Source organism: Seriola aureovittata, chromosome 17 (assembly GCF_021018895.1).
Source record: "Seriola aureovittata isolate HTS-2021-v1 ecotype China chromosome 17, ASM2101889v1, whole genome shotgun sequence".
NCBI classification, from domain to species: Eukaryota; Metazoa; Chordata; class Actinopteri; order Carangiformes; family Carangidae; genus Seriola; species Seriola aureovittata.
Genome location: NC_079380.1, coordinates 5,524,922 through 5,543,410, shown reverse-complemented (window position 1 = coordinate 5,543,410; position 18,489 = coordinate 5,524,922). Strand labels below are relative to the sequence as shown.

The window sequence follows — 18,489 nt, the reverse complement described above, 5'->3', positions numbered from 1 at the left end:
TTCCGACATTATTTATGATTAAAGTTATTGTAAGGAGGCTCGATCTTCACTCATCTCACCCGATTGGATTATGGAGAAAAATCTGAGGAGGTGGTGAAGCTGCTTAAAGTGAAATTGCCTATTAATAATGCTTCATTTCTGCTGGCTGCTCTGTCTCTGCTTGGCTGTAACATTGACTTTCTAAGGTAGTATAGCAACAGCAGGGGGGAGGGGGCAATTAAGGCCTGGTGTAAATGGGGGTTATTTCTGTAATCTGACCCAGCGTCATATCTGGCCAACCCTGCACACACCCTGCAGGGGTTTGCTCTTGCTCCTGTATAATAAATGTCTACTATCATTATTCAGAACGTCCCAAGCTGTTTTTATTACGTCTCGTGACCTTTCGATGTGCCTCCGAGCAAGTGTGAGGACTAACAGCCTCTGCGCCTTCTGTCCCGGTTCAGGTGAACAGAGCAGCCGTAACGTCAATAGGGGCGGACAGAAAGGAAGGAGAGAGAGGCAGATGGAGAAAAAGAGAGGGACATAGAGAGAGCATCAGCTGCTGTACTGAACCTCGTGTTGCACGCCTTTTATCTCTCATCCATGTGGTTCTTTTTATTTAACATCAAACTGCACTGTTTTCCATTAGGGTCCAGTGTGGCTTGAGTGTGGACCGGATTCACAATATGAGCAGAAAAACAACAAAAATCAGAAAGTGAATCAAGTTTTCCTTGACAGCTAGCTCACTACAGCTAAAGACCTTTATGCAACAAGCAGCTTTGTTGACAGGTCAGTCTCTTATTGAGTTTTAGTGACCATCTAACAGTGTCTACAGTATGAAAGAGCCAGGGTTTCTTCATTTTCATTACAGTAGGTGTAATGTTGTGTTACAGGCGTTTAGCAATGATATCTGTAGATGAAACTGAAAAAAACATATCAGTAAACTTGTTTCAGAGCTATGAAATGGATGAATAATCGTCATGTTTTCTCACATATTTCACTTGTTTGATTTCAGTCCAGTCAAGGCATGACTACGGCCCTGACAGATTCAGCCAAGCCAAACTTTACTCAGTCGAACATCCACAGTAGCTGTGATTCTCTGGCTGATCCCCATTACTGGAACTGAATGGACAATGACTCACTGATCATGCTGCTCGCTGAATGCCTGGTTATTGTCAAAGTACATGTCATAATAATGCTTACTATGAGCAGGAACAAAATCCACTGGGTTTACTTAGGGACTAGATTTCCAGCATTGTGGAAAATTGATACTGCTTGATGTTCTTAGTTGGAAATCAGGTAAATTGCTAGCTTGTGAAATGCTTTTTCCAGCAATCACAATGACTCCCACTTATTGTGATAACGTCCTAATTTTATATTTTTCCTTATTTTTTATTCCTTTCTTTTACTCTTTTTTTTTTTTTTTACATAAAAAACATGAAGAAATGCTTTGTGATCTAAGACAAGTGACTGTTCATGGCAGCTTTAAAGGGGATATTTGTACGTTTTCTCTGCTGGTGAGTGTGAATTCTTGCCGGGAGCAGGTGGTGGTGATCGTCTCTTGTCAAGAGCTTCGGCCATTGTTGTGTTTACAAGAAAAGAGGTTGTAATATGTCATCTGGCAGCGCTACGTCTTCAGGGCAGATTGGAGGTGATCAGCAGTGCAGCAGTAGCAGCAGTGAGTCGCTATCGGAAAGTGGCCAGGGCTAGTTTTTTTAGCTATAGCTAAAAAAGACATGATAGAGACAAGAGTTAACATTGATGTTGTTTTCCACTGCTGGAGACAGCTGTTGGTGAGTAAAGAAGTTTGATGCTGAACTCGCATCGTTTCTGGTAAGTAAACAGCTGTTAATGCTAATGGCAGCCACGTAGCAATAACAAAACTTACAAATAGCTCCTTTAATCTGCTGAAAACAAAGACTCTTCTACCAAGATTTGTCTCTTTTCTTATTCAAATCATATAATAGGATTCGATAAAAATTGTAATAATTCTTGGTATCAGATAGAAAAGCGATAAAAACCGAAATGAAACCCAAACCTAATCCTTCATTTGCAAAAATGGCAGAAATGTAAACCCGTCTTACCCTCTTAAATCCTGAGCAAAATACATTTGATTCAACCCTGCTCAGCTCACACCCTCAGTCCATACCCACCAAAACACAAACACACGCACACACACACACACACACAGAGGCTCTACACTCATTGGTGCCTCTTTTTTATAAATATGCAATTTTCACACTTTCTGTTTCTCGATGGGGGAAGCGAGCAATTATCAAAGCAAAGCAAATAATGACAAAAGCTGCTGTCAGGGGAATCCAATTGCAAAAATAGAGCTGATTATTCTAACTATTCATTAATGAACAGTCATTCTAAGAATATCAGGTAATCACAGGTTGGGGAAACACACACACACACACACACACACACACACACACACATATATATATATATATATATATATACATACAATGGCCTGTCACTGACACCAGCTGACAAAAGCATAAAGAACTATTTCTTCAGCTGCAAGTATAACATACCATTACCCTTTCTACTGCACCCACACAGGAACAAACACTGTGCAATAATCGGCACAAACACACACACACACACACACACACACACACACACAAATAAATGTACAGTATAGTCAGGGAGAGAGAAACAGAGACAAAAAGCAATTTATAATGCTGTCAAATGCATGTGGTTTACAGATGGCACAAGGGTGGAGTTGAAGTTATTATCTCATTCTTGTTTTACATCCCCACTATCCCAGTTGAGTTTCCAGCTGTTTCCTTGCACATAGCAGAAGAAGAAAGCAAAATGTCATCAACATTTAATAAAACAAACCTCAAAGACAGATATGGTGACAAGCTCAAGGCCGAGAAGCATACCGTCTACAAAGAGCAAATTTGGAAAAGAAACAAAATCCAGGGACCACAGATCATCTTTTTTATCTCAGTCAGCACTTCAAAACAAAGCCTGCAGAAGAACATGGTGCCTCTTTCTTACCAGCTGTGCATGCTTGTATATCAGGGATAAAGGAGTGCTGTGTGACAGAGCACCATAGAGCCATCAGACAAATAAACATTTTTTGGAGGAGATTAGACCGCTGATCTCTTTTAAAAAAGAGAAAAAAGAATAAACATCATCATTCATGTGTTTAGTAGATTGTTTACTGTGGTGTTTAATGCTTACAGTCAAGTATAAATCATGTTGAGTGACTGCTGATAACTGTCTGAAAAATTTGATTTGAAATTTAGCAGCTCCAAAGCTACAGGATATATTCCAGGTCTGGTTTTTAAAAATAATTATTCTGCATAGACATTCCTGGTATAACACTTACACACTGAACTGGAGTGCAGTCTTGGATATTTCGTTATTTGTTTCCTTCCTTCTGAGGATCCCTGCACCAAGCACGACCGAAGATTTATAGAGCAATATGAGTTTAATTGAGTGTTCGGTTAAAAAGAAATGCACTATCATGTATTTAAAAAACATATAAACACAAATATTCTTCTGATAAAATAGATACTGTTCCTTAATTTGTCACATCCATGTCATATCGTGTAGTTGTAGTTTTTCACACATTCACATTCTCTTACATGTGCAATATGCAATTTTCTGCCACTGGGGTTCTCTCAAGCAACACAATAACAAAAGACAGTTTGGTGACCTCGTGAAGTAGCATGGGATCATGGGAGCTGTTGTCTTCACCATCATTGTTGTCAGCTTCTTCCGTTTTGGTTTCCTCCAGTATCAATTGTTCAGAAGGTTTTTACTGGGAGCTGAATTATTCACAGAGGTCTCCTCCTCCTCAAAACAAACGGACCAGGTGATTAAAACCAGTAAGAACCCTGATTAAAGTTTCACATTAAAAATCATTGTGACATCATAATGTTCTGCGATGCCACTCATGCTGTAACTCAGGAAGAGGCGATTGTGGCCATATTTCCTGCAAATTGGCTGGAGAGCCGAGACAAACAACCCAGAGGCGGTAATTGTAGTTTCTCTGATAACTTCAGCTCCAGACAGCTGATGACTAAAATCCTTCATCTAAAATTTACAGTTACAAACAACTAAAAAAGTGCATCATAAAAATGTGACTTAAAACTGAATAAAAAGTGAAAAAAGGGCATATGATGCCAGTGACGGCTGACCAAATGAAAGGTTAAACCATGGAAACGTTTGGGACAACTCAACAAATTATATTACATAGGTCTAGTCATTTTTAGACATTTTAATGTTGCATATGATACCTTTAACTAAATGCTAATGTTAGCATGTAGCACAATCAATTATGATTTTAGTGTCTTTATTATTCAGCAGGGAGTAATGCACCATTTTTCCCCCAAAAAAAATCTGATTTCAGATTCTTGTAACACGACTCCTGCCAACTCTATGGAGGGTGGCTGTGATTGTTTAGAGCTGCGATGTTTTTGAGATTGTAAATCCTGCGGGTAGATAGATAGGACGGAGAGACAGACAGGGTGCTGGAGAGGCAGAGTCGGTCCACAACCAGGCAGGAGTCAGAGGTTATTACTGATATGATAATTGGAAGTGACCAACAGCCAAAGAGGGAGACAGGCAGGGGGGCTGAAAGCTTCACCGTCCCCATGTGGAAAATAATACCAGGAGACGCTGGTCCGACTGTGATTCAGCACTCAGTCAGTAATGATGACTGATGCTTGAAACAGGCTACTGACTCATCAGTCTTCTTCGGTGTCTCATGCCATCAGCAGGGCTCAGCTCGCCCGGTGTGCTCTACCCCTGATCAGCGCTGATTAAAGGTAGACTAACATGGACGCCACGCTCCTCTGAATCAGTGATTGCCCTACATTTGTGTAACACATACTCCCTCTAATTAATGTCAACTGTGACCCTGCATCCCCTCCAATGCACACACACACACACACACACACACACACACACACACACACACACACACACACACACACACACACTGCATGATATTCTCTATTAATGAAACATGAGCTTCACCCCCCCATTCAGCTCTCTCTCACTTCCTTGTTGCTCTTCTTCTCTCTCCCAAGAGTTTGCAGCCAGCGGCATCATTAGTGGTGAGGCGCTGGTCCATGAGCTGGAGCTGCTGAAGCACACACACACACATACACACATACACACACACACACACACACACACACACACACACACACACACACACACACACACACACACACACACATACACACACACACACACACACACACACACACACACACACAGATGAACTGTTACTGTGAACAACTCATGCCATCTTTCTCTCCAAACAGCTGACCTTTTCTTTAGTCAAACAGAGGAGATGAAATGAAACTGTGAGAACCTGGTGAAGAGGAAGAACTCGGTTTCTCAGAGCCTGAATCTCAGTCTAAAGAATGACTTATTTCTCTCTCACACATATACACACTTAAAATACCTGTGTTATCATTTTCATCAAGTTTCTTAACTTGGGGTTTGGAATAAGATGCCAGAACTACAACAAAATTAAAGGAACAGTTTGACATTTTGGAAAATAAGTTAAATTTATTTGCTTTGTTGCTGAGAGTTATAAGGTGAAGGTGAAGCTTAGCATAAACATGAAACATGAAAATGGGGTAAACACTGTCCTAAGCTAACAAAACTATAGGCTAGCTAATTCCCCCTGTTTCCAATCTTGGTGCCAAGTTAAGCTTACTGTGTACTGACTGTATTTTCATGTTTAGCCTAACACCGTTTTGTATGGTATTAGAAATATATCCCCCCCTCTGTATAATGTTCCATCTGAGCTCTGATATTTCTCAACCAAATGAAGCAGACAGTGCCACATTCATATTGACAAAACATCAGAGAAATTCCCTTTGCTGCAGAAGAACTTTGGGAACTCAAAATGAATTTGTCAGCCGCTATAGAAGAATGTGAGATAAGGTTTTTCTATCAGTTACTACCCAGTGTTTTGTGTTTTTGTGTCCTTGTTCTGTGCTTAACTTCCACTTCATTTGATCCTTGCAGAATTACTTCTGCTACTACGATTAGTCAATTTCCCCAAAGGGATCAATAAAGTTTCTTTCACGCAGAACCGCACATAAAACAGGCTGCTGGTTCATGTCACTGTAACCCTTTCCTCCTCTCCGCTCATGCCGAGCTCATGTAAACTAATCATTCTGGATTACATGGCTGTTAATTGAACACTGGCCCACCCGCAGCTCCGTGTGCGCTTTCCTTTACGGTGATTGAGCAGCAGGTTAAAATCAATCAGCGACTCTTTGGGAGAACACACACATTCTCTTCAGCGCATCAGAAAAATGAATAAAACCATAACAGAGATATGGAGCGTGTTGGGAGATGTTTAATCATTTTCTCACTAATTGACAGCTTTGATGAATGATTATAATGGACAAAACTTTTGGTCGGTCATTTGAAGATGTTGTAAAACAAGCCTGCTGTCACATTTCCTGATTGCTCCCTTGCAGCACTTTTAATTACTGGTGGAGCTTGACTGGAGCACAGGGCGCTTACGGGAAGCCAGGCTCTGATTGATGGGGCATCAAACACTGCGAATATGAGGAAATAGGGACAGCATTGGATGTTGTGATGTGGATGTCAACAAAAGGAAGTGTAATCAACCCGAAATTGTCATCTCTGGTAATCAAGTCTCATCTCAGGCAACACAGATCTGTGGCTAAAAAAAAATCACATCTAATCTGATCAGAATGAGTGATAGTCTGCCAAGATAAATCGTGTCAGTGTCTCATTTTTAGAGACTCTTTTTGCATTCATGACTGTATTATGCAAATACTTGTCACAGTGAAGGAACTATATAGGTTTTCTCAACCTGAGCCATCAATCCAATGTCAGCCTCTGGACATGTGACTCACTGCAATTTAGTTTCACTTACATCTGGTGCTGCAGAGCTATACTGTACAAACTGCACCATACCAAGACACAAAGCAATTTGTTACGCAAAAGAGATAAATAACCATTGTCACTGTCTGTGCCTGAGACAGAGAAATACGGTCATCTTATTATGCCCTCTTCATGGATTCACGTTTGCACAATTTTTCATGAGGACAGGAAGGGAAACTTCAAGGATTACAAATTGTAGACGCAGACGAAGGAAGCAGTGGAAAAATTGCAAGTGAATATTTTGTCATGTAAACGATCCCAGCAGAAGACAAAGAGAGACCGTGAAGACAAACAGCAGAGAAACAAAGGACAGCTTTGATGTATGGTGTGACATGATTTAATGATCGGGAAAAGATGATAAACAGCCTAGTGCTGATGGTAGGTCACCGAGGGACATTTTACAATGAGGGGATGAGAGGAAGAGCAAGATCTCTCTGTTATGCCAATAGACCAAATGTACTGGACAAAATAGTCAATTGAGCAGTGGTCCAGCCAGGGGAATAGCTTGGTCTCTGAATTCACAGCTCCTAACACAATGTCAAAGGAGCCTTGAAACAAACAACATCAATCTACATCTTTTTTGGGTGACTTTCAGCGACCTGGCCGCTGCTGCACCTGCTATAGTTTTCTAAGAACTGGGACTTCCTGGTTGGACAGCCACTTTTATGACCCAGATGAATTTGTGTGGGCAGCACAAATAAAAATAAACTGTGTCACTCTTCGTGTCCCCCTGCTGCCTTTACTTCAGTAGCTGATTTATATGGGTGTCACAGATTTACAACACCAAAGGAGGTGTGGGGGGGGGCAAAACTGGCCATTTCAGACTGTTTAAACATCTTTGAAGGAATAAACAATCATTTACAGTAAAGTCTAAGTGAGGTAAGAGGCAGTGAAATGATTGTTCGAGCACACTCATATGCTTTAAGTTCACCCAAAGGTCGGTGATGAGGGCTGCAGGAAGTATAGGGTTAATTTCAAGGAGTGTGAGGTGAGCGGATGTCATTATAGAATAATGTAACAGGTAGAATGTATCTGTTGTTGATATTGACCGGATTCATTTCACTGTTCAAATGAAACTGGACCTGAGGTGTCTCATCTGTGTGTAAGTAAAGCTTCAGAGGTTAAAGGCTGAAATTCCATCCCCATAAAGTCCCATCCTAATTCTTTTAGCCATGCAGGCAGCATGGCCAAGGGATGGCAATGTCCCTCGGTCAGTCGTTCCAGCACTTCGATCCAGGTCAAAATATGTCCACAACTACTGAGGGGATTTTGTACTGACATCCAGGTCCCTGAGAGGATGAATCCAACTGACTTTGGTGATCCCCTTACTTTCCCTCTAACCTCAACATGAGCTTGACTTGTAGTTTTGAGTGAAATGGCACAACAAAATGTATATGTATTGCCATTAAATTTGGGAGAGACATTCACATTCTCCTCAGGATAAACTTTGGCGATTCACCAACTTTAACCTGGTGCCACCATTGGGTCAAAATACTTTGCTGTATGAAATACCTCCAAAAACTAATGTCTATCAGACTCAGCCGTGCTTTGTGTTTTGTGTTAACAAAAAAATGCTAGCATGCTAACATATTAAACTAATATGTTGAATGGACATGGTAAACATTACAGGCTGCCTACTAACCATCATTATCATTGTCATTTTGAGCATGTTAGCCTGTGGAGGTAGATTTGTTTATTGTTGTTTATTATTTGTGTGAACAGATTGACAGTCGGTGTGTAAATGTGTAATCTGTAAATATAAAACACCTTCCACAAATACAAAAAATACATTTGTAAACTCACAAAAACATCTTGCAAATATGAAATGGAAATACACAGTCTATCTATCTATCTATCTATCTATCTATCTATCTATCTATCTATCTATCTATCTATCTATCTATCTATCTATCTATCCTAACTGATGAGCTGCCTTGATGAGAGGACTGACAGACCGTATTTTCATTTTCATTATAATTTTGACTCTAAAAGAGTCTAGTGATATGTAAATGTAATTGCAATGGACTTTGGGCGCTGTTTGCTTATTATATTATATTATTATATAATATTGTCACTGTAGAGCAGGTTAAGTCTAAAAATTAATTGTCAACAGCTTTTCAATTTTCATTTTAATATGGTCATAGAACGCCCACATGAGTATGTGCAAATGAAAATGCAAATTGGATTACTGCATTTTCTTTTTTTCTGTTTTCTTTTTCTTTTGTTTCCTCTGCTGGGCTGAAGAGCAGCAGGAGATCAGGTGTGCTAACTGAGCAGCTCACACACTACAAAATTCAGCACTCTCCTCCACGTTCTGTGAGGTCACCAGGACCTTGACCTTTGACCTTTGTCCAACAAAATCTAATCAGTTCATCCTTGAGTTCAAAAAGACATTTGTGCTGAATTCAAAAAAGTTTCCTCAGGGCATTACTGAGATATCATGCCCACAGGAATGGGACGGACAGTCGGTCGGACAGACAACCCAAAAACAACATGCTCTGGCTGTCGCCAGTGCAGAGGCATAAAAATGAAACATAATCCACCCACTGATTAAAATATTGTTTTCTGACCTTGTCATTCTAGAGAACCTTGTGACCATTAGTTGGTAATACTTGTTTATTTTTGGAACAAGAGTTGTTTAAACCTCCTCACATGGCATAAACTGCAAACCAGCTGCAGCACAACACACTCTGATGCAGGCAGAGAAGCTGAGCATGTTTACAGACAGCTCCATATCTCCTGTTTATTTTGTTAATCCTATCAGTTTAGCAGGCATGCAGTTGTGCTACAGCTATGAGTCGCTCTCTTCAAACAGGGCCATGGGAAAAGGGAGAAAAGGGAGGGGAGAAGACGTTTTGGGTCATCTATTCTGGAGGAAGCAGGCTAAATCAGGGCATGACGACTGTATGGTTAACCTACTTCAATTTATCTCCTTGTTTCGGGATTTTCTGAGGCAATATTTTTCTACTCCTGTGACTGTTTTTTCTCCTGTATGTTCTGTGAATGAGACTGGAAAATAGAAATGTGGGTTACCACTTAAATGAGAAAATCACCAAAGAGAACAAGGTTTTATTGATAAAGTGGTAAAAATAAAAAGGAACACCAACACTGGAAACTACCTCACATATTAACCCAGATATAACTAGGGTTATATTGGCACCTAAAAGCTTCAGAAATGTTGTATTTATTGTAGCAATCCTGTAATAAATCATGTTTTTGGATCTGCTTTCCTGCAACTAGAGCAATCAAATGTGTGCTCTTAGTTTTTTGTTTGGAAGGGTTGCGCTCATGGTTTTTGGTGACATCATTCCTTGGGAGTTGTGAATGCAGTTACTTTAACTCATTTGCAGATATATTGTTGGATCACTACAAGGCACCAAACATCCACACTGGCAGATCTGTAAAAGCGCTGCAGAGACAGAGCTCCTGTATTACTATTTGTTGTGTTAATGATAAAAGCAAAAAGTGCTGCAATCCACTGTAGTTGAGATCCTAGTTGAATCATTTTGTTGCTTGTGGAGCCACTCAGTAAGCACTTGTTCCTGTAGGTCACAATAATTTTTATCCAGAAGCTGTCGTCATCAGGATAAAAAATTATTCACAGCAGGAGCAAGGTGATTCAGATGTTTTATTGGTATATTTTTATTTATTTATTTATTTATTTTGGCTCATGAGTGGGCAAAGCAATGCCAGGGAAATATGAACCACCTGTAATTAAAGCTACAATGGTAAGATTTATGTAAAAAGACATGTTTTTTCAGCCTGAGTCACAAAGTGTGGACGCAGCAGAGACGAGTGTCCCGTCACCACAGACTCAAGTGATTCATCAAAATGAATCACTTGACTTTTACTTCTTTTTGGAGGCGTCAACAGGTTAAGAAAAATTGTGACCTTTTTACATAAAATCATCTTTATCAAAGTTTTAACTTCATTTTAGAAATAAGCTGTTCCTGTTTAAAAAGACAGGATGGAGAATTAAAGAACCATCAGCAGCTGAAATCCCTGAATGTTTGGTATCACAGATATTGATTTGCAGTGCAGGATGGACCTTTTGGCTTTGTAAAACTTAAGTTAGAGTCATGAAGACAGTCTTTAATACAGGAGCCAAATAATCACCTCACATTTGAGTAGAAATGTATATTGTACAGTGCAACATGATCATTTAAAATTTAATAAATAAAACTACAGTGATGTAAGTGATTTCCTAGTCTTATTGACCACTCAAAGTGCTTTACAATACTTGCCACATTCACTCACACATTCATACATCTCACTCATATGCACACTCATTCATTGATGGAATAGCCATCAGGAACAATGTGGGGATCAGTATCTTACCCAAAGACACTTCAACATGCGGCCTGAAGGAGCCAGGGCTCGACTCTACCTCCTGAGCCACAGCTGCCATAAACATGTGTAAAACTGACACATTAAAATGACACAGAGTAAAAATATTTTTTTCATATCTCCATGAAATAAAAACTAAGATGGCCCCTGCAACTATAAAAGGATGAAAGACTTTCTTTCATAGGACCATGAAAAACTATTCTCGCTGTGCCATTTTACAGAGCAAGTATTAATAAGATTGAAAATCCATCCATCACCTATTGAATGTTTCCTTAGAGCTAATCAGGCAATCATGGATGTTGAATGAGGGTCCCAGCCTCCCTCACTATGATGATATTATTGTGAGTTTTTCCTTGGTGCTGCTCTGTGATGCACATGCTGCAAAAATCAAGCTCAGCATGTGAGGTCATGCTCAGTATGTGGATAATTGACGTGGCCTTTCCAGAGAGCCACGGGGCGATTGTGAGGGTGTGGTTGACCGTGTGTGATTCGGTTTTGACAGTGCTGCTGGTCTCAGTCCAAAGCTCGGCCCATGCAACACCAGGCGTCGTCATCGGTCTTATGGGACTTTGTGCACACCAGTGGAAAACAATGATCAACAAGGAACATCCAGTAACCCAAATAGCTTCCACACCTGCTGAATACCTGACCTTCACGGTCCCATTTGTTCTAAACCCCCCCCCCCCCCCCCCCGACAAGATGAGGAACAGAACCAAGATTTAAGGAAACTTGTTTACGCCGTTGCATCTCCATAGAAACAAGACTAAATTCCTGCTCAGCTGAGCATGTGTTGACTTTGCCAAAAAGCCTCACTACATGTCCTAAGCAATACCACGATCTTAAGAGGCACTCAGTGTCTGATGGCTTTATCTGCGCTTTGTAAATGACATTTTGGGAAGAAATGAGATATACAATAACTACAGGCTTGGAACTACAGGTAAGATAATTACAGATGCAAAAGACACTGTCAGCTGCTGCTGTGTGAAGCCGTGCACAGTCTCTCCAGGTTGAGTGAGCGTGCAGGTCAGCTGTTGTAGGATAGGTTAATGTATGGAATCTAAAGAGGTAGTGCAGCAGCTAGTGAGGGAGGGAAGGGAGCCTCAGGCTGTAAAGCTGAGAGGATGACCTTTGGCAGAGCAAAGAAAAACACAGCAGTGAAGACACCATCCAAACTCAAACTGACAGGTTGTTACAGAGCTTAGCTGAAGCTTTGAAATTGACTCTGCTTTGCTCCACTGGACCAAGAAAAAAAATTGAATTGTTTAACACAAAAAGGAACTGTTGAACAGAACTGTTGAAAGAAAAAGGAACCTTTTAAATTCTGAAACCCTTTTGATTTTATATTGTATATTACATTTTCTACAAGGTAATTTCTGGTTTGTAAGCCAAGACTCGCACAAGTTAGAAATATAATACAAAGGCTTCTATTAATACCTCATCCTATACATACTGTATGTAAACTCTTAATGTATCCTTGATTTAATTTCCATCAAAAATCATTTTAAACTTAATGTTTAATTTCAAGACACTTGGAACAACCTACCTGCCCGGTTCCTTGAAAACCTGTGCACAAGTGTAGAGGAGAATTGGATCAGTTTAAAGACAAAGGGTGATTGTGTCTGTTTTGTTTCCGTTAACTGCAGTTTTCATGAAGTTATTTGATAAATTAAAACAGTTGATGGCATTATTAGTCTGTAAAACTTTTGCACAGTACTAACACCTTCATTTCCTCTGTGAATTCCTTTTGACCCTTCACCTCTTGGAGGGTGCCCATTTAAGCAAAAGAAGAAGTGTCGTTTACCCATTTATTTTTTTAATCCATTTTGTGTTGTTCCTTATGTTCGTTTGTGTATTTTGGTCCATCTTCCCGTTTCACTTTTATAGAAGTTCAAGCAAGTTTTATTACCATGACGTCATCTCTCCTATCAGGTATAATTTATTGTATAGTTATTTCTTAGTCTATGCCAGTATTTTATTATGAATGAAATCAGAATAAACAGATAAATGCCAAAGAGGTTCCAGAGGCATATTCATCACCAACAAACAGCAGAAACCCCATATTATAAACCATTAATGGAGAATAGGTATATGATTAATTTCTAATGAAAATATTTTCAGCTCTACTGCAAACCTACAAAACCTGGTAGACTGAGTGGTCAAATTACACATACGCAGTCATTCCCTCTCCTGTACAGGTTCATGAGGCCAAAATGTGAACTCCCAACAGCTTAACTTCAGTTAAGATCTGACAGCTGAGGCTCGTATTACTTGTGTTCAAAGTCTCATCCGCCCCCAAAGTGACACGCTTTCTGTGACTCAGCTCTTACTCATGTTCAGTCCTTTGTTCATATTTAATGAGCTCCAACATGTTCGGCAAATGTCAACCAATATGTGCGGCCAAAGCAAGCACAAATGATAGATGCTGGGGGAGAACAGCTGTTTGAGAGTGGCAACAATGAGATGCTCTTTCCATTGCAATTAAATGTGACTGAACAAAAGAAAAAAATCTTGTCCTAGAGATGATACCTCTCTCTCCAGCAGCTGCTACTGATGGGCAGAACTCCAGCAGTGTTTCAGCACTGTTCATCTAAACACTCAAATTGAAAGATGACAGCATTAATATACCACTTTCAAAAATTTAACTCATTTATTGGGTCAACAAATGTAATGTTATAAGCATTTCACTCAAGACCTGTTGTCTTCAAAGAATTCAATCTTTCAAATTCTCAAAAGCTTGACATCTTAATGTTTTAAGTGACATTCAATTACTTCCTTTGAAATTAATATATTTTAATGTATGTCAGCTACATTATAAAACTTAAAGCAGAGAGACCCAAATTCCCAATTTCTCAAAAATTAAAGTTCAAAATTAACAGTCAAACTGCAGACGCATTTCTTTCATTTAACCTTTTACAGTTGAGACCTCAGACTTCTCTTCCAAAGGACGCGACTGTTTGATGCCAAACAGGTTGCGCAGGTTGACTTCTGGGTCAACATAATGCGGGATCTTGCGTTCATTGAAGAGGCCTGAGAGGTTGGTTTCCACTTTGGCTCGTCTGGAGATTCGCATGCGCAGGGCGAAGAGGCGATTAAGGTTTTCCTCCACAAGGGGCAGATGGTGTCCATTCAAACGCTTCTGCCAAGATTTCTTTGGCCGCTGACGTTTCTGTTGGGATAAACAAAATAAAAATTAGATGGGAAGTTTTAGGATAACATTTATGTTTTTGCAGTTTCATGCCATTGTACTAGCTGTGCAGTCATCTATTCTTTAAAAAAAAACAAAAAAAAAACCCCAAAAAAAAACAGCTAAACCGCAAACTCTCAAGCTGAACAACTCGCCTCAGTTGTCCAGAAGTACAAAGGAGTTTGTTTTCACAGGTTTTAAGAAAAATCTATAATCAATAGTCCCCTGATCAGGTGCTTTAGTCCACTACTGTGTGATGGCTTTACCCCACATTTGCGCTGTGGGATACTGACGTGAGATTTACCTTCAGAGTGGTGGCGCTTGGGTCATGGCGAAGCAGGTGTCTGTTCATACTCTCCTGTGGAACAGCACGGTCATAATGTAATACACAGGTTGAAACTTTGAACACCTAGAAATTGCAGTACAATGTGAAGAAATCATGTCGCACCTATATTGTTTATACTCAATGATTAGAATTACTCAAGTTACTTTACAACCAGTGTCAGAAATGACTTGTGTAAACAGTGTCCCAGTTGGAATATCATTTCTATTAAAATGGCAGTTCTGTATGAGTAAATCACAACAGAATTTAAGGATACAGAAGTCTTCGAATGCAAAGAAAATAAATTTCAGGAAGTCTCACGAGGACCAGTAATAGAAAACATGTACATACCCGCATAGCAAACATGCGTGGGCAGTCAGGGAAGGCGCATTTGTATTTGAGTAGATCAAGGTGCACCTTGCGGATGTGGTGCTGCAGGTTAAAGGTTGTAGAGAAGTAGGCCTGGCAGTCTTCCCTGGGACAGACCAGCACAGGCTTATGGGAAGCGTGGATTCGTTTGTGCTTCCGCAGGGCATCCGCTTTCTTAAACACCTTCTTACACAGTTGGCATGAAATGGTGGCTGGAACACAATTTAAGAAGGCAGAATAATTAAAATAGCCATTTATTGCCACAAGACAGTGTGAAAACAAAGGCAAAATTCATCCTTTCCTGAAAGAAACATTTTGGATGGATTTCGGCTTTTTTGTGCTATGAGCTTAACATATTAACCTGGGTGCTTGGCCATGTGCTTCTGAAGTTTCCCCCAGGTGTGTTCAAGCACCTGGCAGTTAGCATACGGGCAGCGGTACCCTGCAAGGACCAAACAAGGCCACTGAGTGCGTCAGGAAATAAAGACCATTGCAGGTTGGCTCCTTCTGGGCTCTTTAGAGGAACTACATACTGTGTCACATTTGTCCTGAAAGAATTATCTTCAATGCAAGAAAAGGTTACAGGCAAATGCAGCCACAGCCCTCTTTTAATGAAGGAATTTTACATGGGAGGAAGATGAAAGGACCCCTACCAAGATCGAAATAGACCAACCTGCATGCTTCTTCTCATGAGCTTTGCGGTTGATATGGGAGTCGAACGTGGCAGTGCATCCATCCCTTGAACACCTAAGTACCCCAACCAGGGACAGACAGGTAAAAATACATTCAACCAATTCACTGGGGCCACACCCACTCAGCCTGTAACCACTCATTAATCTCCTGCTAGATGCCTGTGCTACAGTTATACTCATCTGAACTGATCTCAACTCACAGGACAGAGCTGCAGTCTGATTTTTCACTAGGCTACAGGAAACTATGCCTTGTTGGCTACACACTGTTGTACTACAGACATACTTGAATGTAGCAGACACTTCATGTCCCTTTAAATGCAGCTTAAACAGTCTGCGCTTTTTGAAGGTCAAGGAGCAGTTTGGCTGGTTACACTGTGGGAGGAAAAGAAATTATCAAGGGGTTAAAATGACACAAGAGACTAAAAAAAAAAACTTGTTACTCAACAAACATCAAGAGCAAGGAAGCTGGTGTTTAAAATGCGTTTCATTGGCGCCATCTTGTGGATAAATGCGAGTATTTACACAAACCTTGAAGTATTTATTTTTGTCTCCGTGGCAGTAACGCGCATGTCTCTTCAGTTTTTTTGAGTCGAAGAAACTCTTCGTGCAGGTTGCAAATTTGCATCTGAAGAAAGAAAAAGTTATGAGGTCGTGACTGAGGGGAGCAACAGTTACAATGCGACGGGTGACTTACTTGAATTGCTTCAGTCCTTCGTGCTGAAGCATGTGGCGGCTCAGGTGGGATTTCCTCGAGAAACTGCGACCACAGCCCGCAGTTGTGCACCGACACGGACGCTGTGGGCATTTTTGGTAAAGTTTTAACAGGTTGAACGTTCAACAATTTCATAGCCACGTTTAAAAACAAGTTAATGACGTCTTTGCCCAAACGTGTATTTAAGACTTTTTTTTTTAAAGATTTTTTAGTGCAGGCTGAAATGTTTCCTTTACCGCGCCGGTGTGCACCGTCTCATGCTCCTTCAGTTTCCACTGCCGAGTGAAAGTCGCTCCACAGCCAGCGTGGGTGCAGTGTAACAGCTGCCGCGGCGGACCGGCGGCAGGTTTCACGCTCCGCACACCGTTCGTTTTCTCATCCATTATCTGAACACACGTTGGAAATCTGTAGCCTAATGGACAGGCCGCCGCTTTTGTCACCTTCTCTTATAGTCTTGTGAAAGGCCTTAATTGGTCATTTAGCAGCGTCTGGGTCACCTGGCTGCGCGCGCGATGACCACTGACTCAACATGGTGCGATACTGAACAAGCGCAGCTGATACTAATTAACCTAATTGTCCTGCTAAGACCAGCTGTGTGCAAACAAAGGTGAAACACGGGCACGTCAGCACATGCACCAACTACTTAAAGACAGGCAGTTGTTTTCTGGTCAGTAGTAGTGAAATTATTACATGACAAAGTGGGACAGTTCACAGACGATAAAACACCAAAATATAGATTACTAACTAATAAAAAATAAGTCAATACAAAAACAAAATTTCCAGCAACATGTTAGTAATAAAACTCTTTCATACAATAGGTTTATCCACACATTACAGGCCTTTATCACACAACACACTGGCATTACTTAACATAACAGCTGGAAAGACTTACGTCCTACATTCCCCTGTCTTAATAAAGCGAGATTTTATGTGACCTGAAAACTAAGCTACAGTGGGGAGTCTATTTCCATGAGTAACCAACTGTAGCCTACAACTGTGAAGGAAAAACTTTCCCATACTGTAGGTTTACGCTTCCTTAGGCTGACTTGGGGGAGCTGCGAATAGCACTGCTGTTTCAGGTGTAATTGTGATGCAGCTATTTGTACAGTAGAGGGTAGTGTACCTCTATCTCACAAGGCTCTATCGTTGAGGTTTACACTGTTTCACGTTTGGTTTATACTAGATATACTGAAAGGATTAAGTCTTATTGTGTCTCCACCTATTCTGCAGCAAATATAGCCCGAGACATTGTGTCTCTGTCGATTTTCAAATATGGGAATTAGTGGTGAAATGGTTGAGAGTAGTGCAGACTTCGAAACTCAAAGTTTTTCTTTCAGGCACAGCCATTTGAGGAGAGTTTTTTTTTCCCTGCTGTGGTGGAGAAAGTCAGTGGTGAATTACTCATTCTTCTGTGGGACCTAATATCAGGTCAAGGTGCCCTTCAATTCTTTGGACCCCATGGGATCCAAAGAACTTTTATGTCTATGTGAAGCACCACCAGCATCCCCTCTGCAGCCCTGACTCCCCACAGCTGTCACTGCAGGTCTGTTACTCAGCTGTAGCACTGAATGCTTAATTGCCTGCATCAGGTACCACTGTGCAACGAGTGGCCCTTCTGTTTATAAGAGGAAAACCACAGAAATGGACAGTGGAGATGATGACGCTGCTGCTGCTGCTGCTGCTGCTGCTGCTGCTGCTGCTGTTTGAATTCATATTAAAAGGAGTTTGAGATCTGAAACATCAGAGCAGCCATTCTAATTTCTGGGAAGAGGGAGGGGTGGGGGGGGGCACAGCCCTTGATGCTGCCCTGCTCCTGCTGCTCCGTTCTCTTCTCCACTCTCTCACTCCCTGTTAGTCTCAAAGGGGGATAGATGAAATATTCAGTGGGGGCTGTCAGTGCACAATGTGCCTCCATTAGCGATGGCTGTTGCATCAAGGACGCTAACCCCGCAGGTCAGAGGGCTGAGACAGGAGCTCAGAG

At 40.9% G+C, this 18,489-nt stretch overlaps 1 protein-coding gene across 1 annotated transcript; it reads right to left on the bottom strand.

Annotated features, from left to right (window-relative positions):
- Positions 1–13,808: 13,808 nt before the first annotated feature.
- 42sp43 (P43 5S RNA-binding protein) lies at positions 13,809–17,147 on the bottom strand. Its single transcript, XM_056401793.1, has 9 exons — positions 16,745–17,147; positions 16,491–16,591; positions 16,325–16,421; positions 16,080–16,168; positions 15,778–15,851; positions 15,466–15,546; positions 15,087–15,316; positions 14,718–14,771; positions 13,809–14,395 (listed from the first exon to the last, which is right to left on the bottom strand). Exons 1-9 carry the CDS (start codon positions 16,889–16,891, stop codon positions 14,132–14,134), a joined length of 1,137 nt encoding a protein of 378 aa, XP_056257768.1. The 5' UTR covers positions 16,892–17,147; the 3' UTR covers positions 13,809–14,131.
- Between the last annotated feature and the right edge of the window lie 1,342 nt (positions 17,148–18,489).